This window comes from Salmo salar, chromosome ssa28 (genome assembly GCF_905237065.1).
Source record: "Salmo salar chromosome ssa28, Ssal_v3.1, whole genome shotgun sequence".
NCBI lineage: Eukaryota > Metazoa > Chordata > Actinopteri > Salmoniformes > Salmonidae > Salmo > Salmo salar.
In genome coordinates, this window is record NC_059469.1 from 27376200 (window position 1) to 27389188 (window position 12989).

Here is a 12989-nt window from a genome sequence, read left to right on the forward strand (position 1 = left end):
CAGCCTCCTGTGGTCTCTACATTGTCTTCTACAGATGATGAAACCTTAACTATAAAAAACTTTTAAAGCATTAGAATGGCTCTAAAATCGAATTCATCCGTTGTGTTTCTCTTCCAGGCTCTGGAGCAGGATATTTCCAGTCGCCAGAGCAGCATCTCTGCCATGAAGGCCAAGGTTAACAAGTTTGTGGAGACAGCTGACCCCGCTGCAGCGGCTCTGCTGCAGTCCAAAATGGACACCCTGTCTCAACGCTTCTCTGACGCCTGTGACAAACACAAATACAAGCAGTGCCAGCTGGAGCAGCTGAAGGACAAGGTGGAGGAGTTTGAGAAGACAACGGAGAAGGTGCAGCAGTTTGTGCTCAAGCGCTCTCAGGCCCTCTCTGAAACAGACGGACCAGGGAAAAACGTCAACGAGCTCTCGCAACTCATGCAGGTAGCTAGTCATCAAATATGTTTCATCCTTTGAACATGTTTTCAGAATAACATATTTTCTAAAAGGATATATGTTCATTTAAAGCGGCAATCAGCAGTTGAAAAAAATAACAAAGTGGACTCCAAGACCCAGTTTCGGTAAAAAACTGAGGGATGGGGCAGGAGAAATGCAACCACTCTATTTTATTTGATTTAACCTTTATTTTACTAGGCAAGTTAAATAAAGGCTAAATAAAAGTAGTGATGCCTCTAGCACTCAGATGCAGTGCCTTAGACCGCTGCACCACTCGGGAGCCCATAGACAGAGCTATGGATGCAAAAAATACCCATCCATGATATCACAATGATAGTTTTAACCATGTTTGGAGGCTATGTAGTGTTTGTTTACATTTACTTTGTTTACAGTATAACAAGCTGATATTTTGGGTTCTGATGGGGTACGGCAGTTGAATTAAGCTCATGAGGCATTTCTAAGTTATATTCTTCAAGAATCACTTGGTACATATCATTAAGTCCAAAAATGGATGTAACAACTGCAGATTGACCCTTTAATGGCACATGTTCAACCACGCATTGCTCAATAATAATCTTCTAACTATTTGAATGTTTCTGTAGGATACTAACACTGAGTTGGCTGAACATGCCAAGGATGTGGAAATGCTGCAGATGCTGTCAAAGGAACTGGCCAATATGGGTCCAGAGGGAAGCAAGGCCCAGATTCAGAGCAAGATGGACAACCTCTCCAACACCTTCAATGCCTTCAAAAACACTGTGAAAGAGAAGTAAGTGAAGATGACGGTTGCAGAGCTAACTGCTGGTCCTCATGTGTAGGTTACTGTGGGAATACTTCTCATTTGACAAAGGATACACATTATTGTTTTCTCTTGCCTGTTGATAGTCTTGTTTTGGCATATTTGATATGTCTCTGTAATGTGATGTGCCTGTGCTTGTCTTCTCCCTTCTCTGACACAGAGAGGAGGAGGTGTCTTCCTGCCAGGACCAGCTGGGAGACTTCAGGGCTGCAGCCGGAGCTCTCAGGACGTGGCTGGAGGAGACGACAGAGAAAGTCCCTGTGGTTCAGCCAACCAGCAGTGAACAGAGTCTAGCAAAGGACCTGCAGAGAGTCAATGTAAGTCAGCAGACAGTCTAGTCTTGTATTAGCTAGGCTGGAAATGGTATGTTCTACCCAATGATGAATACAAACCCTGGATTGCTGAAGCCATGTATTGGCCATTGAGATGCTTTGAAGCCACCATATTGGGACTCCCCATTAGGAGCAGGAATTCTAAAATGTCAATAAAATGTTTCAAGGACAAAATTCATTGTATTTAAACATTGTTTTGTTGTAGTGGGGACAGTAACATTAGTAATCTCAAAATATTACTTAAAGGAAAATGGTTTCATATAATTTGTATTTATTTTTATGTTTAGCTCACATAATATAATTTAAAAGTATGCATTAAGGTGTCCGTAATAGAATAAACGTGTCAAAAACAAATGTAGACATTAATAAATGCATTTCTATAGCTTCCTAAATATTTTCTACAATGTGGGGGAGTGTCAACATGGAGACACGCAGCGTCCCCTGTCAGCCATCTAGTGTATATGTAAATCGTTGGTTCTACCCTGGTTCTTAGTGCAAAGAAGGACAACTGCATAGACCAGGTGAATGTGCAACTTGTTCTTCAAATGGCCTTGATAGAAAAGTTGAAATAACTTATGTTCTCAAGTCACAGGCTTGGCACTAAATGTGTTTTGTAACGGAGTAAGAGAAGTGCGGTGCGATATATTACTGTTTTGTCCTCCCTAACTTCACAGTAGTTTCCATGCCAAAGTAATACAAGGATGTGAAGTGTTTTACATAGGAGTCGTGACTCCCTGCCAGAAAAAACGTCCAATCTGATATGAACTGGTAGAGTGTGTGTCACTGAAAAAACAATTAAAGGCAAGAAGAGAGTAACGAACAATAAGAAAATAGGTCAAACGTGAAAGATTAAAACACAAATCCCTCGATGCTTAATAACACATTGGCATATTGAATAATTTGTGTCACGAGAAAAAGCACAGATTAAAATGAAATGCGTTTTTGTCTCGATGTTGCAACGCTCCAAATATCCTTTGTTTGGCCCTGCCTCTAACAATAAACACTCAAGACATAATCATTCAGTGTTCTCTCAATGCAGGTATGAAAATTGCAGCCCTATTCTGGATGGCGTTGTGTAAACTATGTTATTGGTTTGATTGATCTCTTCTCAGGCTCTAATGGAGGAATGGACAACCAAAGGCTCTGCTGTCCAAGATATAAATAGCAAAGGATCTGCACTATGTAGCCTCATCAGTGTTCTCACATCACCAGCCAAGACCAAGATGTCGCATAAGTCAGGTACGCTCAAAATGTTTGACTCCCTCGGAGAAGATTGGGTAGTGTTCAATAATGAGAAAACAATGAAACGGAGAGATTCATTGTTGATTGCAACACATTTTGCTACACTGTACAGATGTAGGATCTTAATTTGATCACCCTGTTCCTTGAGAACTTTCCTGCAATACTGTATTTTAGGTTTAAAAGGGCTTCTGAAGTTTGTAATTCCCCCTTTGAAATTTCAGACTTGATTTTGCCTTACAAAAACATGTGTCAGCCCCTACAAAAATGTCCATTAATTATAATCCACAGAGTAATTCACATTTTCTGCAGGATTGTTTTCCTCTGTAGCAAACTGGCTTCTTCTTTGAGGTTTTAGGCTAGGTTTCTGTATAAGCACTTTGCGACATCTGCTGATGTAAAAAGGGCTTGATAAATACATTTGATTTGATGAGTGGCTCAAATTAAGATCCTACATCTGTACGCTACAAAACATGATCCTGATCTAAATGTAACCACACTGATCATACAGTACAATGATCTTTTCCATGTATTAAACACCCCAATAGAGTTTTGTTTTCTTTTGACATTTGTACTTAACAAATAAGATCTTTTGTTTTTATTGTTTTGCAACCAGCTGTTACTAACAGTGATGGCCCAGGAAACCATGCCTACCTAACCAATAAAGGTAATTTTTCTCTATCAGTATATCATGTTAGGAATGTATAAATACAGTGTTCCAGACCTGTACATTATCATAACAACATATCAACTCATCATCACAAAGGTACATTTAATGGCTTGTTAGGTTGAAATGATCTGTTTGAGGTCTTGGTTTGATCTAAAGGTCGTTTAAAAATTCTGCACAAAGCTGGGAAAGATACTGTACTTATCCTTGGTTCTCCCTACTGGAAATGTCACATTTTTAATGTTCTTTTTGCATTTCAGTGTTTTAAGAACACGAATTCAATACGTTTTCTATATACCTCCAATAATATAAAAAGTCATTTCAAACCATCTGTATTTAGATCACACTGCAAAACAATATAACACAATACATTCACCAACACATTTTTGATGTGTACATTTCCAGTAGGGCTGTAACTACTTACAGCAGTGCCTTGTCCAAGTTATTGTTGTTATGAAAGGTAACCTGTCTAGTGTCTAACACTCTAACGTCTAACCACACACAGAGCTGATGGTGGTACAGCAAAACATGTCGTATATCAACGAGGGCCACAAGAGTCTGGGAGAAGTGCTGAAGGGCCGGGCTGCAGAGCTGTCTGTCCTGGTGCAGGAGGTGACAGAGGTCCAGAAGGAGACAGACACCATGATAACATGGCTGCAGGATATGAAGAAGACAGCAGCATCCTGGAACTCTGCGTCCACAGAGAAAGACACCATGAAAACACAACTGGAGCAGCAGAAGGTAGATTCAACCAAGGCCTCGGTCTGCATAGAATGTTTCTACAGTGTACTACTTGTTGTCATTACGTTTTATTACAGTAGGGATTTAATCCATCCATCCAGTGGTATCATATAAAATACCACATTTTATTCATGGTATGCAAAATGCGCTGTGGGAAGACAATGTTTCAGGCAGGCGCCTCTTGTCTCTAGTCTTTGCATCTCAGAGTGCCTGAGGAGCCAATGGTCAAATATATGATGGTTTTAGTCAAGCGATATATCTCTCTTTTTCTCAGGCCTTTGAGGAAGACATGAAACAAAAGCGCGAGCAGCTCCAGAAGCTGAGAGAGAAGCTTCTCCATCTGATTGAGAAACACCCAGACTCTCCTGAAGCAGCAAAATGGAAGCAGATGCTGTCACAGATAGGTATGCAGCAGAGGAGGCTGGTGGGGGGAGCTATAGGAGGATGGGCTCATTGTAATGGCTGGAATGGAATTATGGAACGGAGTCAAACATGTGGTTTCCATGTGTTTGATGCGTTTGATATTGTTCCATGTATTCCTTTCCAGCCATTACAATGAACCCATCCACCTATAGCTCCTCCTACCAGCCTCCTCTGGTATGCAGTATGCACCATCCCATCTATCTGTTTCCATATGGTTAATTTCTACTGCATCAATGCAGAGTGCTTTACCAAGTGTCAGTCCAGTCCACACATCCGCTCCCCCTTGTCAGTATACCTGGCCTCCCCCTCACCTACAGACTTGGCACACTCCTACAGCTAAACCCTAATCTGTAGGGGCTGTGCAAAGTTCAAGTTGCAGGGGTGTTTTGTGCTGACCAGTGTTTGTTCTTCAGATGCTGCCTGGGCGGATGTGAGCGGGTCGGTGGAGGACAGGAAGCAGTGTCTGGAGGAGTCCAACAGGAACCTGGACGTGTTCCAGACCACTGAGACGCAGCTACGCCAGTGGCTCTCAGAGAAGGATATGATGCTCAGTGTCCTGGGGCCCCTCTCCATGGACCCCAACATGCTCAACACACAGAAGCAGCAAGTCCAGGTACTTCACTATGGGGCATATTAGTTACCTTTGAAAATATAACCACCACGTACGGTTCAATGTCCCTTACTTCAGACGTAAGCTAATGTTAAAGATGTTTTAGTCTGCTGGCCAAATGTTAAGGTGTGCCAGAATTAATCCAAATCTATTAAGATTGAAAAGGTTTAACCATTTTGCACATTATGTTCATTATTAAATACCAGCCTTGCTCTTTATTAATGTCATGTTGACTTTTCCCTCTAGATCCTCCTGAACGAGTTTGACAGCCGTAAGCCACAGTTTGACCAGCTTCACGAGGCTGCTGCTGCTATCCTGAGCACATCAGGCAAGCAGGACCCCTCCTCTGGTGGGAAGGTGGTGAAGGATCAACTGGCCACCATCACCCAGAAATGGCAGGGCCTGACTGGGCAGCTGGGCCAGAGAGCCGGCCTCATCGACCAGGCCGTGGGGAAGTCGAGCCAGTTCCAGGATCTGCTGATGAGCCTGAGCCAGAGCGCCGCCTCACTGGAGACCCGGCTCAACAGCCAGCAGGCCCTTAGCAGTCAGCCTGACGTGGTGAAGAAGCAGCTGGAGGAGGCTAACACCATCTCTGGCCAGCTGAGGGAGGAGAGGAAGAGGCTAAAAGAGGCTGAGACCCTCTGCTCTGAGCTTTCTACCCTGGTCACGGAGGACTACCTGAAAGCAGGCCTAGACAGGCAGCTGGAGGGGGTCAACAAGCCTTTCAAACAGTTGGAGGACAAAGCAGGTTGGGCTTTGATTTCATTTTCCTTAATTTTTTTTCTCTTTAATGAGAAGCTTTAGGCTATAAAGCTGTGGTTTAATGTCTGAAAATATGACTGCCATTGAAGGAATTTCATGATGAGGGAGGCATTGCCATTCTGAATTATAAATGTATGCTTTGTTCCTCTGCCTCTAAATCACATTAATGTACATGCTCTTCTTTAGGGAAGCGGATCCAGCAGCTGAACTCCACCTTTGCAAGCTCCCAGCAGTTCCACCAGACCTCCAAAGACTTCCAGGGGTGGATGAACGAGAAGCTCGAGGAGCAGTCTAAACTCCAGGCCATCTCGGCCCAGGTGGAGACCCTCCGGCAGAGCCTGGAAGAACAGAGTGCCTTGCAGAAGGCCCTCAGTGAACACGAGGAACCGTACAGCACCATCATCAGGGAGGGAGAGACCCTCCTCCAGAACACTGACGGGGCAGAGAAGATGGCGATGCAGGGCCAGCTGGCTACACTGCGTTCCAACTGGGACGATGTGAAGAAGAGCTCGGCTGAGCGCCAGGATAAGCTCCAGGGGGCACTGCAGAGGGCCCAGAAGTATCACGAGCACGCTGAGAAGCTCCAGTCCTGGGTCCAGGAGTGTGAAGCTAGGGAGGGCAGCGTCAGGCTCAGCGTGGACCCAGCAGAGGTGGAGAGCTCCATCTCCCAGCTGACGGCCATCCAGAAGGACGTGGACAAACACAGAGGCCTTGTGGAGCAGCTGAACACTGCAGCCGACAGCCTCCTGGAGGTGGCCAACGCAGACACAGAGACCGTCAGGGAGGAGAAGGCGGCCATCGGCCAGAGCGTGGACCGGGTCACAGAGGGGGTCCAGAACAAGAGGGAGTCTCTGGAGAAGATCTCACAGAGGCTGAAAGAGTTCAACGACACCCACAATGATGCCAAGGGCCAGCTGGCAGGGGCTAAGAAGCAGCTAGATGCCCACACATCACTGGGGGTCCAGGCCTACAGCAACAAGAACCTGACCAACATGAAGGCCCAGCAGAAGAGCCTGGATGGAGTCAACACCCAGGTTGAGCACCTGAAGAGCCTTGCCCAGGGCCTGGTGGCTGATGTCCCCGAGGCAGACGGGGTGACCGACCTCCTACTGCAGGCCGACAGCCTGGAGAAAGAGCACGGCTCCCTCAGCAAGGATGTAGGGGAGACCTGCTCCACCTTGGAGGGCAAGCTGCAGGGCATCGGGCAGTTCCAGACCAACATCCGCGAGATGTTCACCCGCTTCGCAGACCTAGACGACGAGCTTGACAGCATGGCTTCTGTGAGTCGTGACCTGATCACCCTTAAGGAGCAGCAGGGCGGCATCAAGGACTTTGTGGAGAAACTGCAGGAGCTGATGGCCGACACGGCTCGAGGAGGGGACAGCTGTAAGAAGATGCTGGAGACTGAGGCCTCCCCAGACCTGCTGGGGCTGAAGAGAGACCTGGATGCTCTGAGTAAGCAGTGTGGCAAGCTGATGGACAGAGCTAAAGGGAGAGGGGAAGAGGTGGGGAGCACACTCACCCGTCTGGATGAGCTTTACTCCAAGCTACAGCAGTTCACCAACAAACTGGGCGGGGCTGAGGTCAAGGAGGAAGGTCAAGGGTCAGTTGGCATGGAGACTGATGTCATCAACCAACAGCTGGAAGCTTTCAAGGTAAGATGCCAAGTAAATGTAATTCCTAGGCGTTTACTGTATTATCAGTCTTGGTTGCCAACACTAATGGTGAATCTTCTTGGTTTTTAATGATGGAAAAGAATGTCCATGAATTTTTCCATTTTATGTCTCACACATTGGCTACATTATAGTATCATGTTATTACAGCACATGCTATACTATTGTACTCTAGCGGGATCACTTTCACCAGCCCCACCACTCAACCGGATGACATAACCCTGCCAGAGAGATATCATTCTTACATACAGCACTGCCCTAAAGTAACCATTAATAACACATATTATTATGTCGTGGATGACAGCCTCTTGTAACACCTGGAGGAAAATAGGTACCACATTAAATCCAAGTAAAAGCAGGTAAACCGTAATGACACAACACATCAATAAACAAAGTGCATTAGAAAACCATTACACCATTTGACCATTTCAAGGCTCGCACAAAATGTGGATCTAGCATTCGCCTGTCGATCGTTTCAGCACGCTGTGTTTTAGGGACCACCCACTGTAGACATCGGACTGATGACATTTTTCACTCTATTCAACATGTAACATTGGTGCACACTTCCTAAGTACTCTTGGCCAGCAAACGCTATTGGTGTGTCTGAACCCTCCCTTACACCCACTATGCCTCTGTTGTCCTCTCTGGAAATAAATCCAAGTTCTTTTGGGGATGTTGCATTAACCCATTTTACATTTGAGTCAATAAGCAGATGCTCTTATCCAGAGCGATTTACAATAGTGAGCGCATACATTTTCATATTTGTTCATACTGGTCCCCCGTGGGAATCGAACCAACAACCCTGGCATTGCAAGTGTCATGCTCTACCAACTGAGTCACACGGGACCAGTGGTATTTGAAGTTAAACAGCAGGGGCTCTCTAGGTCTCTGCTGGGCCTGGTGGCCTTGTGCGTGACCCTCCGTCTGTGGATCCCTCAGTATGTCGCTGAGCATCTGGTCCAGACAAAAGAGCTCTGACTGGCCCAGCAGCTATTGTGGTAGGTGGGTGGGTGACGGGCGACCCAGAGGCCAGCTGGGGACCAGTGGGATGTTGTATATTGCAGTGGCTCGGGGTAACTGACTCCTACTCCCCTTTCCCTTTCCTTCTCCTCCCCTTTAAGAATGGCCTGGTCAGTGGTCACTCACTCGTTGGCATGAAAGAGGGAACAAGTGCTTTGTCTCATTATATAGCCCTACCTGCTAATTGACTGGTGTTTGAGCATCTGTTTCTCCTCCTATGTGTTTGAAAGAAGCAGACAGGGAGTCTTAAAGTCTGTCTGTGGATGTGTTTAGATGGTGTGTATAACTTTTCTGTATCTACTTCCCTGAACTTTCCCCTTGTTGAATTTAACACTACACAGGGCATTACTTTTCTGTATTTACTTCCCTGAACTTTCCCCTTGTTGAATTTAACACTACACAGGGCATTACTTTTCTGTATCTACTTCCCTGAACTTTCCCCTTGTTGAATTTAACACTACACAGGGCATTACTTTTCTGTATCTACTTCCCTGAACTTTCCCCTTGTTGAATTTAACACTACACAGGGCATTACTTTTCTGTATCTACTTCCCTGAACTTTCCCCTTGTTGAATTTAACACTACACAGGGCATTACTTTTCTGTATCTACTTCCCTGAACTTTCTCCTTGTTGAATTTAACACTACACAGGGCATTACTTTTCTGTATCTACTTCCCTGAACTTTCTCCTTGTTGAATTTAACACTACACAGGGCATTACTTTTCTGTATCTACTTCCCTGAACTTTCTCCTTGTTGAATTTAACACTACACAGGGCATTACTTTTCTGTATCTACTTCCCTGAACTTTCTCCTTGTTGAATTTAACACTACACAGGGCATTACTTTTCTGTATCTACTTCCCTGAACTTTCCCCTTGTTGAATTTAACACTACACAGGGCATTACTTTTCTGTATCTACTTCCCTGAACTTTCTCCTTGTTGAATTTAACACTACACAGGGCATTACTTTTCTGTATCTACTTCCCTGAACTTTCTCCTTGTTGAATTTAACACTACACAGGGCATTACTTTTCTGTATCTACTTCCCTGAACTTTCCCCTTGTTGAATTTAACACTACACAGGGCATTACTTTTCTGTATCTACTTCCCTGAACTTTCTCCTTGTTGAATTTAACACTACACAGGGCATTACTTTTCTGTATCTACTTCCCTGAACTTTCCCCTTGTTGAATTTAACACTACACAGGGCATTACTTTTCTGTATCTACTTCCCTGAACTTTCTCCTTGTTGAATTTAACACTACACAGGGCATTACTTTCCTGTATCTACTTCCCTGAACTTTCTCCTTGTTGAATTTAACACTACACAGGGCATTACTTTTCTGTATCTACTTCCCTGAACTTTCCCCTTGTTGAATTTAACACTACACAGGGCATTACTTTTCTGGCTGTGGAACATCTTGAGGTGGCATTTCGCTACACTCGCATTAACATCTGCTAACCATGTGTATGTGACCAATAAAATGTGATTTGATTTGATTAGATTACCGTATATCATACCACTGCTGTTAACATCAACAATATCCAATAGGGTTGTGTTAGGAATGTCTGGGTTCTACGGAGATGGAAAGGGAGCCAGAACAGTAGCCAGAAACGATATTCCTGCAGTGCAAACTTCATTCCCGTTACACATACAGACCTCCACAGACTCCTTCTCCAACGAACACATGAACCACTACAAGGAGATTGTACTCATTCAACACTGTTGTTTTTGTATTTACAGTTTTTCTCATCTCAGTCAAGTTTCTCTTCGATTTACACCAAGTAGCTTGGTTGTATAAAAACAAGAATGTACAGTAGGCTCTGTATGAAATGAAACAACAATTATTTTATAAAACACTTTATTTTAATAGGAAAGATGTGAGGGAATGTAAATAGAACACCAACAAAAGCATCATTGTGTCATAATATTATATTTTGTTGAAATATCAGTGATGAGTAAAACAGGGACACCCATTACCAAGACTTCTGGCTGGATAGAAAGCGCTCTAAAAGCCTGTGAATGCCGTGAGAGTTGGAGGGGGATTAACCTATATTCAGATTGGGACAATTTGAATGGTTGTTTATGGGCTGAACGTGTCATAGCAAAACATTGTATTACATGTTTCATAGTATAGCATTACACACATCTATCTATGGGCCTCAGGAATTCATTTAATGTTGTACATTCACAAACATCAGCCTTTAGATAAATACCTTCAAATGTCATATCAAATTATAGGTCCAGTAGACCTGTAATGAATGGTCTGAATGATAGCTGGAATTTAAATAATGTACATTTGTGCTAGTTAAGAGGGTTTGACGGGTAACCATGAACCATTCCATAATATGAAATACTACCAGCTGTTGCTGAGCAACGTGTTCCATCCTGGTTGTTCTCACCCTCTCACCCTTTCAGTGTCCTCTCTCTCTGTCTCGTTGGGTAGGCCTGCACACAGACACGTCAGCTGCTAGCGGAAAATCAACGTTGTACTCATTCATGCCACTAGCTAGTCTCTCTGAGAAAAAAGTTCCCTGAGAATAAAGCATCACAAATGATCCCTACTTAATTCCATTACAAGCACAAGGTATTTCTTAATTGGTGTCTTAAAACCGGTTTGACGCTTGGAAACCTGTGGACACAGACTAGACCGAGACCAGAACAGAATTTGATGTCTGCCATGTGAATAGGGGTTTCATGTAGTCTATAATAATCCTGCTCTGTGTATTTGTAGATCTGGTACTTGGTGTATTGTGGGGTTTCATTGGCAGCTGTTGTGAATGAAATAAACATAAAAAGGTAGCAATACTGTCAGTGAACTGATTTTAGGTCAGGGCTCCCGAGTCCATGGTTTCACTCTTATGGTTGTTGTTCAGGAGATCTGGAAGGTTTCCTGGGGAGGATCTGGTGTATGTAGGCCTTCATGATAGTTAGTGTGAGCTCAGCTCAGCTGACAAAACCTGCTGGGGGTTGGGGACGTGGGAGACGTGTGAGGGCCTCTTTTTACTGCTTCTACTCAGACATAACATCAGTGTCTCCTGTGAACCTAAAAGGAATGTCAACCTCCTGAATCATAGCTATTCCTCTCGCTGAAGGTGATCAGGGGAAAAGGGCCGTTGGGGAGACCTCATCCTGTAGCCTAGCTTACTCACTTACCCCAGCCATGATACACTCTCCCCAAGGTGGACCGTGAAATGTCCCAGAAGGATCTGAGTTGGTTAGCTACACATTGTTTTTCTGGGAGGGCAGAGTACTTTTTAGGGTGACACATTGCATTTTTCCGTTGTGTGTTGCGATTGTGATTCACCTAAGACATTGAAGAGATTAATTTATTCCTGTGTTTTTTAGTTCCTCTTATACACAAGCAAAATAAGCTTTTGAATTTGTCTCATTGAATTCTTTGTCTAGTCCTTGATAATGGTTTTCGTTTCATTCACACCCATTGTTGTGACTGATGAGCAGCTCTGTTGAAAGAGATTTGTCAGCATATAATGTCTCAAAGAAATGTGGCCCTTCTGTAACCTTTGGTCTGAATAGCCGGTCTTTGTGAATATAGTAAGAGTTCTGTGTAAGTGCTCTCTATATGTTTTGAGGGATATATGCAAGTCATTTGGATTGGTTGATGTCTATGCTATGTCGGTTGGAATGGGCATTTTTTTGTAGAGAGAAGTCGCTGTCATAGTATACATTTTTTTAAAAATCTTATTATGACACATTTGTCATAAATCTCATTCTTAGATCAATATCCCAGTTTACTAAAATCCCATTGGATATGACAAACCAGTTTGTGTGGGCATGGAGAACTGAAACAGCCTTGGTCCCTGGAAAGAGGAAGGGCAAAGAGAGGAACACTCTTAATTCAATGTCTTGATTATGTCAAAAGTATGTGGGATTCAGCTGCTGGATATCCTTTCTCTAAACCCCACAGATCTCTTTAACCACTTATTAATCTCTAGCAGCCTTCCGTTCCCCCGCTTTTTCTCCTCTCAACCACGGAGAGGGCTGATGGTGGAAGGAGTTAGGAAGGTTCAACGCCTCTCTGTCTGTTATCAGCCTTCTGTGCTGCACACAGTTCAATAAACACAAAATGAATTCCTGTCATTATCTCTCTCTCTCATTCCTCCTTTCTTCTCTCACCCGACCCGGGTCACTCACCATAAAAAAGTCACACGTGGACATGGACTTGGCAGAGCTGTCGGTGTTAAATTACCTGGGACCTGTGCTTCCCTCAGCATTCCAGAGTAATTAAGAATATCTGCAGGGTCCACAGCAA

General features: G+C 44.0%; 1 protein-coding gene across 37 annotated transcripts in view; it reads left to right on the forward strand.

Annotated features, from left to right (window-relative positions):
- The window catches only part of dst (dystonin), a 187008-nt gene that overhangs the window by 134405 nt on the left and 39614 nt on the right, over positions 1-12989 (forward strand). For all 37 annotated transcript variants that reach the window (XM_045710343.1, XM_045710342.1, XM_045710344.1 and 34 more), the window contains 10 exons: positions 118-435; positions 1050-1216; positions 1407-1563; positions 2691-2817; positions 3434-3484; positions 3990-4225; positions 4500-4629; positions 5062-5261; positions 5505-6006; positions 6207-7675. In XM_045710343.1, coding sequence (XP_045566299.1) covers positions 118-435; positions 1050-1216; positions 1407-1563; positions 2691-2817; positions 3434-3484; positions 3990-4225; positions 4500-4629; positions 5062-5261; positions 5505-6006; positions 6207-7675 — 3357 coding nt within the window. The remainder of the gene's footprint in view (positions 1-117; positions 436-1049; positions 1217-1406; positions 1564-2690; positions 2818-3433; positions 3485-3989; positions 4226-4499; positions 4630-5061; positions 5262-5504; positions 6007-6206; positions 7676-12989) is intronic.